The sequence below is a fragment of the Chelonoidis abingdonii genome, chromosome 4 (genome assembly GCF_003597395.2).
Source record: "Chelonoidis abingdonii isolate Lonesome George chromosome 4, CheloAbing_2.0, whole genome shotgun sequence".
Classification (NCBI taxonomy): domain Eukaryota; kingdom Metazoa; phylum Chordata; order Testudines; family Testudinidae; genus Chelonoidis; species Chelonoidis abingdonii.
In genome coordinates, this window is record NC_133772.1 from 122464417 (window position 1) to 122480372 (window position 15956).

Genomic DNA, 15956 nt, shown 5'->3' on the forward strand with positions numbered 1-15956 from the left:
TTGACCATCTGTCAAGGTTTTCCAGCATTTTATACTTAGTTTCCACCTCCAGAGTATCCTCTTGCCTTTCTGAGATTTTGATTTCTATCCAAAGTGAGTGGACTGTAGTTTTTCCTTGTGTAAAGTATCTTACTGGGTAAAACTGATTTTGAAAGCTGAATGAGAATTTAAATGAGAATCCCCATCAGTAACATATCTGCCCTCGAGTGCTGCTGAAACTTCCCCCAACTCTCGTCTCTTTTTTAAAGTTAGGGCAGAGTGGTCATACAAAAATTACAGCTTGTCATCTTTGGGTACAAACTCTGAATGTTCTCTGGCTCTTTCCATAGTTAAATCTTTCTGCTGAGATTGATGAAATTTCACAATCAAATCTCTGGATCTAGTATAAGCTCCAAGTGTGGGGAACAGCACCATATGCATTCTCTCATCTTCTAGAGAACTAAGATTTAACAAATCTACCATTAAAATTTTTATATACCAGATTGTATTTCTTGCTTCAGCATTTTCAGGCAGTCTCTTAATTCTGATGTTATTCCTTCGCACTCTGTTTTCTATATCATCCAATTTAAGATGCTTCTTTCTGTGTTCCAGCACTATCATACAGCTCTGCAGCAATGGCTGTCTGTCTGTCACTAGCTTCCTTCAGGCCAATCTCCGGTACAGACAGTGACTCAACCTTTCAAATCACTTACTTCCTTCTTTACTGCTAGAATCAGTCATCAGATCATTTCTCATGGCCTTGGAGATCAAATCCCAAATGTCTGCCTTGGAGACTGATTTTCTTCAGCCTCCACATTTCTGTCAGGGGCCTCTCCACACTGTATTTTTAATTTTTAATTATTTTTTGTTTTTGAGACTCCATCGTCTGCAACGCAGTGCTTTGTTTTTTGGTGGAGTTTAGTAGCTTTAGTAGGTTGATGGAGGCAGATTACTTTCTTATCTCCTCAGAGCTCTGGCTTCAGGCAGCCATTTTAGTTCTGACTACTGCTGATCCCCACAACCCTCTCTTTTTTAACTAACAGACCCACTACCTCCTCACCTACCTTATTTCTCAGGTGAAAACTGTATTAAACTAGAGTGAGACTGAGAGTAAAAACAGTACAAGGACACTGTAATTCCATCAGAAACAACCACTTCAAACCCAGGAATTCACAGGGAAGTAAAAGGAGGCATGAAAATGCACAGTAAAGGCACTGAAACAACCTTAATACCACTTTGTAGCTATGCTATGCAATAATCATACATTTATGATTAGAACAGAATAGAATGTTAGTCTCTGAGTAGACAAAATTGAATTTTGATAACAGATTTTTTTTTTCTCATGATATTACTACATGGTGGGGTAAGATTGAATTTTTTATTTTATAAACAAAGTTTATAAATCACTTATCTGAGTTGAGTATTTTATTGTTTTTACTATTGATCGCATAGCATAATGGAATAAAATAAAATTAGACGGTAAATGTGTGAAACTTTCATTTCCTAATAACAAAAAAAGGCATGAAAAACACACGAATTACCGTATTTTTTCCATTAAAGTAACCATGCACTTTAATGAAGGGATACACTGCTTTGTTAAAGAATGTGTAAGTAAGGTATTAGAACAATATATACAATCATAGCACACTATACCTCAGGTTTCAGATCTCTATGGACGACTCCTACATCATGCATGTGGCTCACAGCTGAAACAAGTTTGCGCATGATATAACTGGCTTCTGTCTCACTGAAGTGTTTCTTTTTCTGAATGCGTTCAAGCAATTCTCCTCCCTTCAGCAGTTCCATTACTAGAAATGTGTGAAGCTAGAAAATAAAAAAAACAGTTTAATCTGAGACCTTAGAAAACTTAGATTATATATCAACACTTTGTGGATTTTAAATATTAATAATTAAGTCTTAACTTTTTACTTTTTATTATTAAAAATACTACACAACTGTATTTAGGAAAAAAAAACCTGTATCATTTAAGACAGAAAATGGTGGGAAAATAGAGCCTTTTAAACTGCAAAACATAACGTCACTTTTTTCTCATCAGTTCTTTTGTCTGGTTCTTTGTTCGGTATCACAACACATTTTCCTTCCACCAGCTACATGCTATACTGCAGTAGGATCTCTCTTTCCAGAGGTCAAGATGAGTAAAACTTCTATTTATAATGCTGTTTTATGAGTACAAAAATATGTAGAACCCAATTCTAGTCTTAGAGATGTCTGGTGCTCATGGCTACCACTGACGTCTATGGGATTCACTTATATACATTAGTGGGTAGGATCTAGCTCAAAGAGCGGTGAACATTGCCTGCTTCCACATAAGGGTACATTTTTATCATTATGCATGAAGAATTAATCACAGACTTCAAGTTAATAGCAGAAAAAAGTTGCTAATTCCTTGCACAGCCTCCTGAAAGTTTACCTCCAAGTCTTTAATTATCCTCATCTGCTTCATATCCCATCTCCCACACAGAAGGATACATGCTGCTTCTGTACCATTACTAGAACCACAATATATATTTAATATTCCCAACAGTAAACTTTGTTACTAAAAGTGAAGGTTGTGCCAGTGTATTTCCTTTAAGACAATTCTTTTTTATATCAAGGAAGTCACCACTTAAGGCAAACATTAACATAAAGACCAATCATAATTTACATGCCTTGTCACCAATGCACCCAAGACTCCACAACTTCACAACAAACTCCTTTTTTCTTCCAACATACAACCATCCGTAATACATGGAATTATGCTCAAATGCACAAACTTTATTACAACTTCAACACGATTAACTCCTAAAAACTAATTTTGAGAAGTCTTTTTTTTGTACTGTTACAAAGTCTGAATTTGGAGTAAATGTCATATGTTCGTTTGTGATTGGGAGAAACGACAGTAATTTTTGTGGGAATTTCCTTGTTTTTTAAAAACCTGTTAATTGTTAGCAGTGGGTTAGTGGGGTACTGGGGAAGAGGTAGCATTAAAGGGTTTTGAGGAGGGGGCCATTTTGAAGGCAGATGATCATAATGGGAGGAGGAAAGGACAGCATGGCTGGTGAGTAGAGAAAGAGTACAAAGAGACTGAAGAGGGCTGATGGGGGGAGGCCAGGACAGAGAGACATAAAGAATACTGGATGAAGAGACATAAGATTTGTGGGAGACAGCTGGAAATATGAGACTGGTGGGGCTGTGGGATGAGTTATGGAAAATCAACGAGACAGCAGTCAGGTTTGGGGATCTAGGAAAAACAGAAAGGCTATGGAGATGTAAAAGTAGGAGCAGTGGGAAAAGTAAAGTAATGTAGGGCATGAGGTTGTTGTGGGTAGCAGAAGGGCAGAAGACTCACAGACAGGAGGCCAGCAGGGTGTTTTGGATCAGAGTTTCCCTATGCTAAGGGAATCCTGCCCAGAAACTGTAGAAATAAAGGGTAGGTGGTGTTTCCGCAGTTGGGTATCTTTACACAGGAATTCCCCAGCACAGGGAAATCCCACTCATTATGGACACTGTTATATAGGCTTTGCTTCTATAAAAAGGATAACTATAGCCCAGACTTTCTTCACTTTGTCAGATGGATTGTGACCTCACGAGCCCATAAGCACAAAGATTTTGGTCCCTTGGAATTGAGAACTCAGTAGTTCCCTTAAGTAAGATGGGGCTGGTTAGCCAGCCAGCCTTGAAAAACAATGAGTATGAGTATCTGAGATGGCCACTGTCACTGTGTCAACTGCTCTTGATTCAGTCTGTCTAGGGATCCTAGGTTTGTCTTAACTGGTCCTCTTCATCTACAATTAGACCAGTCCATGAATTCTTAACTTAAATTGAGTCTATCAGCCCTTAAACTCCAAGGCTTGCAGTCTCCTTTTGTCTCTTTGTCAGTTTCTCAGAAGCAGCATGGCATGGGCTGTTGCCCTCTGCTATCCCAAGCCTTTCTGCCTCCCTTTCCCTCTCTGTTCTCCTTCTTTCATAGCTGGTCTTATTTACTGCATTGGTCACAACTGTGGCTGCATGTGTTCAAGACTGGCAGTTCTGGTAGCTACACAGAGGTGTTTTTTAATTTAATTTAATTATGGAGATTTAGCCATCTTCTAGAACTGGAAGGGACCCTGAAGGGTCATTGAGTCCAGCCCCCTGCCTTCACTAGCAGGACCAAGTACTGATTTTGCCCCAGATCCCTAAGTGGCCCCCTCAAGGATTGAATTCACAACCTGGGTTTAGCAGGCCAATGCTCAAACCACTGAGCTCTCCCTCCCTCCTCAGCAGTGTGATCAGCCTGATAACCTTTAAGTAGGGAAGATTCTCCTCTCCCTTCTGCTGATGCTCAGTTTGGGATTTGTAAACCTCATTACACAGTCCTATCTCCCAACAAAAATTTCTAAGGACATAATCTGGGGCAGGTGACACAAGTATGAAAAAATGTGAGGGGAACAGAGATATCAGCTTTTGTCTGTCCCCTAACCATGGTGGAGGGCAGTATTAGGAGGAGCAGAATTGTGAAGATGGGTGGGTATTTTTTGGAACAGAGACTATATCTCATTAGTTAAGCTAAAAGCACGGCTTGTCAGGTTACTTTTTCTGCAATTCTCTCCCCCATCCTTGAGCACAGCGGAAGGGGCAGGGAAAGAGCATAAAAAATATGCTCACAATGGCAAATGTCCCAGGATTTGCCAAAAAAGAGTCATAGCCTGACAAACATTGGCAGGTCCAGTTGGAGTAGGATTCCCAATGGAGAACCTGATTAGATTTGTAGTAGAGCTAGTAAAAAATACGGAAAAAATTTCAGAAAAAAATGGTAATTTTTTTTTTTTTTAATTTCAAAATTTGGAAAAAATTGACCAGCTCTAATCTGCGGAAGCCTCGAGCTGGTGACTATTTACATGTTGAAGGATGAAAAGCAGGATGAGTGGCTGGTTGGAGGTAGGCTAATCAGATTCACAGTAATCTAAGAGTATATTTATTGTTATATCTTGTTTATTAAGTATTGATTGAGCTCAAAAGAAGAAAATAAAGATAGCACCTTGCCACGAAGAGCTAATTTAAACAGATTCTTCTGCTTAAGGACTCAAAAAAGTACATTGATAATACATTCTGAACATGTTTTAGTACATAAAGTATAAATAGTGAAAATGTAAATCTCCTCCATCCTTAAAGATTGTGGATTAAGATTCTTCAGTTTGCTAAGCGCATTTTTGTGCTGCATATGCCTACCAGCTGTTCCCTTAGACCCTTCCATAAAGGCATAGGGAACATTTTGGGAGGGGGCTGGGGGCATGTCAGGGGTGGAGAGGAGCTTGGCTTCATTACACCTGATCTTCTGCTGGGGAGCTTACACCAACAGAGGAAGATAGAGCAGGTACCCAGCTGCTCTGGTTTCCCAGAGGCCACCGCTGTCCATTACATTTGAGCTATGCTTGGATACAGCAGATAACTGAGGTTTCTATAACTAAATAAAACTCACGCATATTCTAGTCTATTTTTTTTTTTTAAAAGGAACTGCTTTTAAATCTGGTAATTTATTAAATTATTTGGGTTGCCTCATTTGAAAACAAACAAAATTATGAAAGAATCTTTGGTACTTATGTAGCACCATTAATTCAAGGACTTCCAAGTGTGTTACAAATATCATTTAAACTTCACAATACCTCTGAAGGAAAGTAAGTATACCTGAGTTCCAACAAATACGTTTTTGTTGTATATAAATAAAAATGTAATCTCCTTTGGTTTTAATGCTTTTGCTATATTTTTTCTAGGTTGACAAGACTCAATTAGTTGGAAAAAGCTGCCTATACAGTGTGTCAGTAAGCTTTATCACAAGAGTTAATGCTATGCACAACAAAATGTGTTTGGAAAATGCTTATTATAGTTTCTTCAAAATACCTGATCGTGATAAACTTCATGCAATTTCACTACATTAGGGTGTCCTTCACAGAGTTTCAAAGCTGTTATTTCCCTCTGGGTGTTGGCTTCCATTCTGGAAAATGACCAAGATTAACAAAGCAAATTTCAAGTCAAAATTGTTACATCTATTTTTTTAAATTCTTCCTAATCCAGATTTTGGAATATTAGAACAGTTGCCCTTTCAATATACACAATTAGAAGTCAGCACCTTCAAACAAGCAAACTGAACCAACCAAACAAGTGAGTCCTGCAGAGTGGGGGTAAATAAATAAAACAAAACACATTTATGATTCAGTCATGTCTTGGCATGTTAAGAATAAAAATCGTGTTATTTTACAAACACCATAAGCAATGCAGACTTGCCCATTAGGCTTGAAACATTGGCACAAACTATTCCACCCTCATGCCAGAGAAGTACTTCCAAGGCTGTATGGAAACATTAAATCCATTTTGGATAAAATAATATTGATTTAAATAATAGCACTATACTCAACTATAAGTGGCAGCAGGTCCGTCCGAAGTGAGAGAGTTCACGCACATTAGGTAAGAGTACCAGTTCTGTCTGGCCCACTATCAGTATGACCTTGGCTTTGTCAACATGTATCTTGTGTATTACCTGCGAGGACAGTGGTATCGGGGGGAATGCATAAAGAGTGATTTGTCCCAGGTGATTAGGAAGGCATCCCCCAGTAATTGGGGTCCCATTCCTACTCTCAAGAAAAAGATTGGACATTTGTGATTTTGCGAATACATTGATGGGACGGAAGCCCCATCACTGAAATATGGCTAGTAGGACTTAGCTGTTCATTTACCATTCCTGGCCCTGAGAAAACTGTCTGCTCAGTGTGTTCACTGTCATGTTCTGGCACCCAGGGAGGTAGGAGACTGTGACATTTATATTGTGATTTATGCACTAGTTCCACAGCCTCATGGTCTCGATGCATAGTGAGTGAGAGTGGGCTCCTCCTTGTCAATTTATATAGAACATGCAGGCAATGTTGTCGGTCATCACGCATACTGTTTTGTAATTTATCAGTGGAAGGAAGTGAAGATAGGCATTGTACACAGTGTGTAATTCTAACAGGCTGATGTGTAGTTGGCTCTTGGTAGATGACTACCTCCCTTGGATTATATGCTAGTTCAGGTTGGTGTCCCAGCCTATCAAGGCATCTGTTGTGATTATTACTGATGGTGGATCCTGATGAAAGGGCATCTTAGTGTACACATTCTCCAGTCTTGTCCACCACTGTAGAGATTCCAGTACGTTTGATGGCAGTGTTAGGCTTCTGTTCAGGTTGTGTTTGCTTGATATGTACACTGAACTCAGCCAACCGTGTAGGCAGCACACGTGTAGTCTTGCATGCCTTACCACAAAGGTCATGGCCACCATGTGACCTAATAGTTGTAGGCAGGTTCATGCTGATGTTTGTGGGCTAGTCATGACTACCTAGATAAGATTGGTCAGAGTTATGAATCTGTCCATCAGTAATGATACCCTGGCCTCTATAGTCGAGGCGAGCCCTGATGGAGTCCAATTGCTGTATAGGAACTAGAGTTGTTTTTTGTTTATTTGTAACCCTACCTTCCAGAAGAGTGTGTGTGATAGTCCTCTGAATGTTGTCTATTGCTTCTAACCAGGTAGGCCCTGTTAGTAAACAGTTTAGATATGGGAAAACCATTATCCCTTGTTTGAGGAAGTGTGCCATTACTACCACAAGGGAAAGGCCGAAAGGTAGGACTCTGTATTGGTAGTGGATGTTGACTTTGTGGTTCATATTCTTGTTGTTGCTGACGTTGGAATGAGATGTCTGTTTCATTGGTATTGCTGGTAACATCTCCATTTTGTGGCAGGTGTATATACCAAGAGTATGGAGAGTCATTCAGAAATCTTTCATCAAGTGGAGGACCTTGTATGTTTTGGTAGAAAAAAAGCTTTTCTCTGTCAAATGGGAGATACTCCACTTTCACTTGGAGATCTTTTGGAATCCCCAAAGATTGCAGCCATGATGCTCTGTGCATTATTATGGCTGTCGCTGCTATTCTCACTGCAGTGACTATGTCCAGGGATGCTTGTAGTGCCATTCTGGCAAGCAGCTGTCCCTCAGTTAGTATGGCTTTGAATTTTCCAAGCCTCTCCTCTGGGAGGTCATTAATAAATTCATTCAGCTTGCCATAATTATCGTGGTCATACTTGGCTAGGAGCACACTGTAATTTGCCACTTGGAATTGTAGTGTCACAGAGGAATAGACCCTCTGACTGAAGAGGTCGAATCTCTTGTATTCCTTATCCTGTGGAGTGGACCTGTACTGTGGTTGTTTGCCGCAATGATTTGTGGCCTCTGCTACTAAGGAGTTGGGTGGTGGGCAGGAAAAAAGGAAGTCCATACCCTTGGCGGGCATGTAGTACTTCCTGTCCGCCTTCTTGCATGCTAGTGGGACAGTAGCTGGTGTTTGCTGGACTGTCTCTGCCAGTTACATGATGGTGTCATTTATGACAATGCTATTTTAGAAGTCAGCTATGTCCAATGGAGGAGTTTGTGATGGGTGTCTCGCACACTGGGATCTCCTGACTCTCAGCTACCCTTTTGAACAGTTTTTGGAACTGTTTGAAATCATCTGCTGTGGTGGGAGGTAGGGGCATTAATGCTTCCTCTGGTGACAAACAAGAGTTATGCACAGGTGATGTTATGTCCTGTTTGGTGCCCTCTTCCCTCTCATCTCCCGTTTCCTCCTGGGCTTCCAAGATCTCCATTATGGAGGATGGTGATCTGATTTCACCTCTGGGTGGAGTTGAGGGTCTGTTGTAACGAGTCCTGTACATTGCCCATGGATCCCAAGATGACCATTGCTTGGAGAAGAGCATAGGTGGGCACATCCATGACTGTGTACCATGGTTGCATGCAAGAGGCCTTTGATTTCATAGGTTCCCAAGGTGGTCTGTATTCTGTAGGTGAAGAATGGTGTGAAGAGAAGACATCCTCTCTTTCTGGTGGTCATCATCTTTGCTTGAGAATAGCGGGGTGGTAGGCGATACTGCTTGGTCTGATGCAGTATGCTCAGGGGAGCCATCAGTGCCAAAGAGTGGGGACTGCGGTATTGAAAAGACCATGATGTCTTTTTGTTGCAGGAATTTCTGTGATGGTGTTGGTTTCAGCGCCATCAGTACCCATGTTGCTATTTTAGGAGGTACCATGGACCATGCTGATGACTTGTAGCTCGACTTACTTGATGTGGACAGTGCTGTCTTTACACTGTCCGTTGGTACCGACAGGATTGTTGGAACTGGTGATGGAGGCATAACCACTAGTGAGGGTCTTGGCACCATGTCTCTCATCTGTGTGGTCAGTGCCGTAGGGGAGAAGGCAGTCTTAGATCTGTGCCTCGACTCCTTCTCCTTCTGATGGGGCTCAGCAGAGGTCCCGGTGCAGATGGTGCCGGATGTTCCCCGTGCCTCAAGGTGCTTACCCAGGGGTTGACAGGCACCGAGGATAGCAATCTGGCAAAAGACGGTTTCTGTTTATGCAGCTCCCTTTGCAGAGAGGTCATGTCTTTTTTCCTCGATCTTTTAGAGGACTGAGTGTTGTCCTTGGTTGAAGTGGATGTGCCCGGGGAGTCCCCTGTGGAAAGAGTCTGTTACCCTGGATTGGAGGCCGGTTGGAGAAATTTCCCATCAGAATAAGTTTTAGATGGTGGTCTCAATCATGCCTGGCCCTCGCTTTCAAATTGCTGCAGTGAGTGCACTTCTGGGGAATGTGCAAATCACCGAGGCAGTCAACATAGAGAGAATGGCTGTCTGAGATGGGCATAGTTTCATGGCAAGACTCACATCTCTTAAAGCCTGGGAACCAGGCATTCTGAATCAGGTTAAGTATTCCCCACTCTGAGGAAAAGAAAAAGAAAAAAAATTGAACTGATTAAAACAAATTAAACTAACTATACTAGAAAAAAGCTAAAAATATTTCTAATTATATTTCTCTAGGTTTGAGAGAGACATTGGCATATCGCCATGGAGTTCTATCTCAGGCCAAGGACGATTGAGAAGGAACTGAGGAGGTTCGACTATGTGCGTGCTAGATGAGGTACCAACAGCACCACGAGACGACTGCTGCACATACGCATCCCAGACGGACATTGCTACTGAAAATCTCTGATGAACACTGGTTGATCACACTGACATGGTTGAACACCCTGACATCTGAAATGGAGCACCCATTCTTGAAGAAGAATCATCAGGTAACAATTTTTTTCATTCTACTATATCGACATCTCCCTGAATCCAAGACATGTGGGACATAGCTAGCAGCATGAAAAAAAAATTTGTAGGGATGGAGAGAAGATAGAACAGTGTTCCTTCTTTCCTCAAAATTAATGTTAATCCTATCTTGGGGCAACTGCTTGAAGAACATTCACGCCAAAGGTTGCTTCTGCAGAGGGAAGGTCAGGTCTATACTGATTTATAAAGGAGTTGATGGATCACCAATTGCATCCTTTTTGACCTTGAACACGTCCCCTATATATTGCAGTTCCCAAGTTGTGCTCAAAATGAAAGGGTGTCACTTATGGCCAGGATTTTGAGATATGAATTGTGGAGGAAAGACTCTATTATCATGTGGGTTTCCTGTAACCAAAAGTGACAAACTGAACCACTTTGGATGGTCTTTTCATTTTACTTTTCATTTGATGTTGAAAGTGATTCCAGGCTCTTAAGAAGAATTCCTTACGTTGTCTTATATTGTCTTGTCATTAGAGGAATCTCTAGGCATGAGACGAGAAGACTTAGGAGTCACAGTAAAGATGGATCAATGACATGCAGCTTCATGACACCTCAGAGATCAGTGTCTGGATTTCGCCAGGATTGGAGTCACTTTTCTAGTATGTTTGCTATGGGTAGGCGCGAAAAGAGCGTCTGCCTTTGTATCTGCACTTGTAGTCCTTCTCAGACTTAACCGGAGTGGAGAGTAAATGCTTGGGCTGATGTGTGTGCAACTACCACCTTACCAATCTTCTCCCTGAATAAAAATCCTTTCAAATTGTGTGGCATAGATGATTTACCTATCTACTGTAGGGTTTAAACTAGAGTTGGCACCTGACCTCTGAGTTTTCTGCCACAACTTTTGCTGCCTGCTTTATGTAGCGTATGGATTTGTCCATCATGAATGCAGTAACTAGAGATATTTTCTTTAGTGCTGAATTGAATTCATCATGATTCTGAGGCTCAAGGCTTTTTAAGCCTTTGCAATAACAAAAGTACATGACTGTCTGTGATTTTAGCTTTAACAAAGTCAGTGAAGCGATAAGAGCCGCCTTCTAAGGGTGCTTTCTATCTTCTTGGGAGTGGCGTTGTTCAGCAAGAAATCACCCTCAGCAGGAATGACCATGTCTGCTGCCAAGAATGCCACTTCTACATCAATTTCAGGGAGCATAAAAAGAAAAAAAATAGATTCTAAGAGCCTGGGCTTATCTAATGAGACATCTCCCTTTGTCAGGCGTTTTCCATTCCATCCTAACGATTTCTTCTGAGGAGGTTGGAGGAGAATAGCAAATTCTGTTTTAGTTCTGACTGGGAGATATTTGCTACTGGCTTTAACCTGCTCATCCCTTCCCTTTAGCTACCACTTTCTTTTCCTTGGTTGCATACATGCCTGGGGGAAAGAACCTTTCGTTTCTCTGGTTTTACAGTTTATTATGAACCAAAGGCAAAACTTCTCCTTTTTAGGGAGAGGTGCTAGTGCAGGGGCGAGCAAACTTTTTGGCCTGAGGGCCACATCGGGGTATGGAAATTGTATGGCAGGGCATGAATGCTCATGAAATTCGGGGTAAGCATGCAGAAAGGGAGTGAGGGCTCTGGGGTGGGACCAGAAATGAGGAGTTCAGAGTGCGGGAGGGGGCTCTGGGCTGGGGCAGAGAGTTGGGGTGTGTGGGGGTGAGAGCTCCAGCTGGGGCTGCGGGCTTTGGGGTGGGACTGGGATTAAGAGTTTGGGGTGCAGCAGGGTGGGACAGAGGGCTGGGGTACGGGGGTGTGTGAGGGCTGTGGCTGGGGGTGCTGGCTCTGGGGTGGTGCCGTGGATGATGGGTTTGGGGTACCAGAGGCGGCTCTGGGCTGGGATTGAGGGGATCAGAGGATGGGAGGGGGATCAGGGCTGGGTCAAGGAATTGGGGCACGGGGCAGGAGTGGGGAAATCAGGGGTGCAGGCTCTGGGCAGTGCTTACCTCAAGCAGCTCCCAGAAGCATGTCCTCCCCTCTGGCTCCTACGCAGAGGCACATCTAAGAAGTTCTGCATGCTGCCCTGTCTGCAGACGCCACCCCCACAGCTCCCACTGGCTGGGAACTGTGGCCAATGGGAGTAGAGGGGGCGGAGCCTGTGGACAGGGCAGCATGCAGAGCCACCTGGTCACTCTTCCACATACTACATAGGAGCCGGAGGGGTCATCCCAGGAGCCACGCAGAGCAGGAGGAGCCCCTGACCCTGCTCCCTGGCTGGAGCGCAGCAAGCCCCTAACCCCGCTCCCCAACGGGAGCTGAGGGATGGATTAAAAGGTCTGAGTTTTTGGGAGGAATGGGGAATAGAGTGCAGATGATGGTGCACCTCATCATCTAAAATGTAACTAGAAGAAGCATAGGGAGAACATCCCTAAGGGAACCTAGATCTTCATTTTAGGAAGAAAATCTGAAAAGATGCCAAAGTCTTTATTATGTGACTCAATTATTCACATGTCGATCTAATATAGGACCCTGGAGCTTTTCCCTTTATAAGAGACTGAATCAGGAAGTTCAGGAGTTTTAGTCTTACCCTTGAAAAATAATGAGCCTGTGAGGGGAATGCAGTTCACTGAATCCCGAGAGCTGAAAAGGACTGACCCATATTTCAGGGGAGTCTCGACTGAGGGAGTGGTTGGGGGCTGTGGTGTGCGTAAGTGGTGATGGGAGAAACAGAAGTCCCAAAAAGCTCTCCAGTTTCTGAGCTCCATAAAAAGCTGGCAGTAATCTTTCCAGGTGGACAAACTCTTACCTTCAGCTTGCTCCAGCCTGCACTGGCATACTTGGGGGGGGCAGGGGCTAGGGGGAGAAATAACAAGAAGGAACTTGTTATGTGATCCTATCTAGGGACAAAGCTCCTGAAAATTTGGTCTTGTAAGGGAAAGGAAAGAGTAGAGAAAAAGATGTTGCTCACTATCACCAGAGTCAACTTTAAAAGCTAGTAAATTAATGGATAAGGAGCACTGAACTCATGCTCTGTTTGCACCAACCAATACAGAGAATCTGGCATAAAGGCATAAGGGATGTAGTCAAATCCCAGAGCCTCAAGGACAAGTTTGAACTGCCTCCAATATTTGCAGAAAGAGGTACAGCCAAATATCCTAGACTTGGGCGAGTCATGATCCCAAAGTGGTCGTCATCTATCTATTCGGTTACTAAATATTCACACTTCCCCAACCCTTTCCTTCCTTGCCAGCAGTCTACAAACTGATAAGCACAATTGTTCCAGTGACCGCTGAGGAAAGGAAGGTAACAACACATTGAAAAAAAATTAGAATTCTATTCATTCTAATTCATCTGCCACTGGCATTCTGGAATCAGAGGATCACAGAAAGTAGGACAGCTGCCTGCACAGTAGTGTTTTCCTTGTCCTGAGCCCCACAGTGAGTCAGGAAAGGGATACACATCATCCCTCATTGGCCCAGTTGAGCTTCTCACAGAAAGTTAATACAGCCTGAGATTCTATTAACTTGTGCTTGTCTCTGAATCCATGCTGGGGATCCCCAGATCAGCTACTGGATTTATGCTACCAGGAAACTGGCTGGGGTGCAGGGGAAGCTACCATGGACTGCTATTCAGATGGCCCTGACCTTCTAAAGATCCCAAGTGGATCCAGAGACTCTGTGAAAGGACTCAACAAACTATTCTGCTGGGAGAGGAATGTAATGGGGGCACAAAACAACTGGGAACAAATCTGCACAAGAAAATTATTATGGCGGTTTCTTTCCTCTTTATCCCATTCTGCAAGAGGCACAATTAGCCCCAAACTTCAAAATCTTCCAATTAAAAAAATTCTTATTACCGTATGATGACTTTTGAATTCTCAAAAGAAAACTGATGTTTTAAACCAACATTTTTTTTCACATGCAAAATTCAGTGAAAATTATTCGAGTTCATTGGTGATACTGAGCAAAAAAACAGTTTTTATTGTCTTAGTAAATATTTATACCTTTTGCTAATTATTTTTACTGCATATTCTTGGCTAGTTTTCTTGTGTAAACACTTTCGACAGATGGAAAAACTTCCTTCTCCCAGTGGTTTCTCTTTCAGATCCAGTTCATAGTGATGATAAAATGGAGAGTCCTGTCATAAAACTGACTGTATTTAGTTCTGTGGAATACTTTTGGTAATCAAAGACACATAATAAATTTTGGTGAAAATTATTCATCTGCGTTTAAAGATCCAAAAATACAGTTTTAAAAGAGATCTCATTTTTGTAAACAACGTAGTATAAATTGAGTCTGAGAATAATAATGTGCAATTATATACATAAACTTCTCTAATGGTACAGAGAGTACACACATATTTAAGATACTTTAAACAAAAATTCTGAAATAAATTTACTATCAGAATAGCTTTAGCTACAAAAATATTCAGACAGTGCCAGGGATGATTTACAGATATTGATCCACTAACTGTGTGGTTATTTGGAGATACCACAACGATAGTTATCATACAGAATCTGTTTCTAGCTGTATCTATCTATGAAATTATAGGTGAACGTATCGTAGAAAGAGAGATGTGAGTTAATAACCTCAGCAGCTTTGAAAACAAATACTTACCTAGGGAGAGTACCATTCTGACAGTTGAGTAAAAGCATTGTTAATATTTTCATTGCTCTTCTGCTGGTAACGTGGTGCCTCTGTTGTGATTTTTAACAAGTTTTTCAAAGCTGGACTCAAGTTATTTCTTAACTATATGGTATGTAAATTGAACGCTCTACCTGGCAGAAGATCCATTAGCAGATAAAGAGGAGATAACTTCATAACGACTGTAAATTACTTCTCAACAACTAATTAGTACTTCAGCCTCTCAGCTCAGAATTTATTTAGCCTAGAATAAGATTATTACCTCATAAATCATAAGCATCTTCAAATTATCACAGGCTATGTTTATTTAGAGATTATCATTACCTTCATCATAGCACTTCTGGCAATATTTGTAACTCCAGGTCTTTCAAATCCCATATGAAATTGAACAGGATCTACTGTGGCTGCATTGCGTTTAAACAAGATAGAAGGAGCAACAAAAGAATATCCCTACAGAACAAAGACAGAAGATAAATATAAAGCCTTGAGGTTGTCTATATAACATATCAAAATGCAGACAGTAAAAAGTAATCAACTGAAAAATGGGTAAATGTCATTATAGTCAGGGTAAAGATGCAACTTCATTTTAAATTAATAGAAAAATGGCTTCCCGAAAGAGGTTATACAATCTTCTTTCTTTAAAAAATAAAAATGAGAGATTGTGTACAAAAAATGCTCAGAAAATCTGACTCACAGATTCAGTTCTTTTTCACTGGTGACAAAAGTTCATACTTCAAAATGGCTAGCTTCTCAAAACACCTATAGTTGAGGTATCAAATAAGTTTACATTATGATGGGGCATATGTCTAAAAATTGCTTAAATGGCCAAACAAAAATGGTGTGCTGCATTGTTAGTGTAATTATCTTCAGATAATATGTTATATATATATATATATATATATATATACACATATATATATATATACACACACACACACACACACAAAATTCAAAAAAATATTTAAAATTTAAGGTAAATATCTTGAACGTGATTTGTAGCGCATGGAAATATTATAATGTTGATGTATTTTTGGTAGATGTGTACCCAAATAAGTTGGATTTCTCTAAGTGACTAAGCAAATAAAATCACTTAGAATAAAACAGTATGGATACTTCATAAACAGGGAAGGTTAATTCCCTGTAAATAATAATATATTCCAAGACTACAAGTGTAATAGTGACCTAACTATTTATGATTTTTAAAAGTCTAATTTCCCCACAGTATATATTTA

The 15956-nt window shown here is 41.1% G+C and overlaps 1 protein-coding gene across 4 annotated transcripts in view; it reads right to left on the reverse strand.

The window, feature by feature from the left end:
- RPS6KA5 (ribosomal protein S6 kinase A5) overlaps window positions 1-15956 on the reverse strand; it is a 167370-nt gene that overhangs the window by 20086 nt on the left and 131328 nt on the right. For all 4 annotated transcript variants that reach the window (XM_032766512.2, XM_032766513.2, XM_075065641.1 and 1 more), the window contains 4 exons: window positions 15049-15174; window positions 14085-14218; window positions 5857-5950; window positions 1633-1803 (listed from right to left, as the gene is read on the reverse strand). In XM_032766512.2, coding sequence (XP_032622403.1) covers window positions 1633-1803; window positions 5857-5950; window positions 14085-14218; window positions 15049-15174 — 525 coding nt within the window. The remainder of the gene's footprint in view (window positions 1-1632; window positions 1804-5856; window positions 5951-14084; window positions 14219-15048; window positions 15175-15956) is intronic.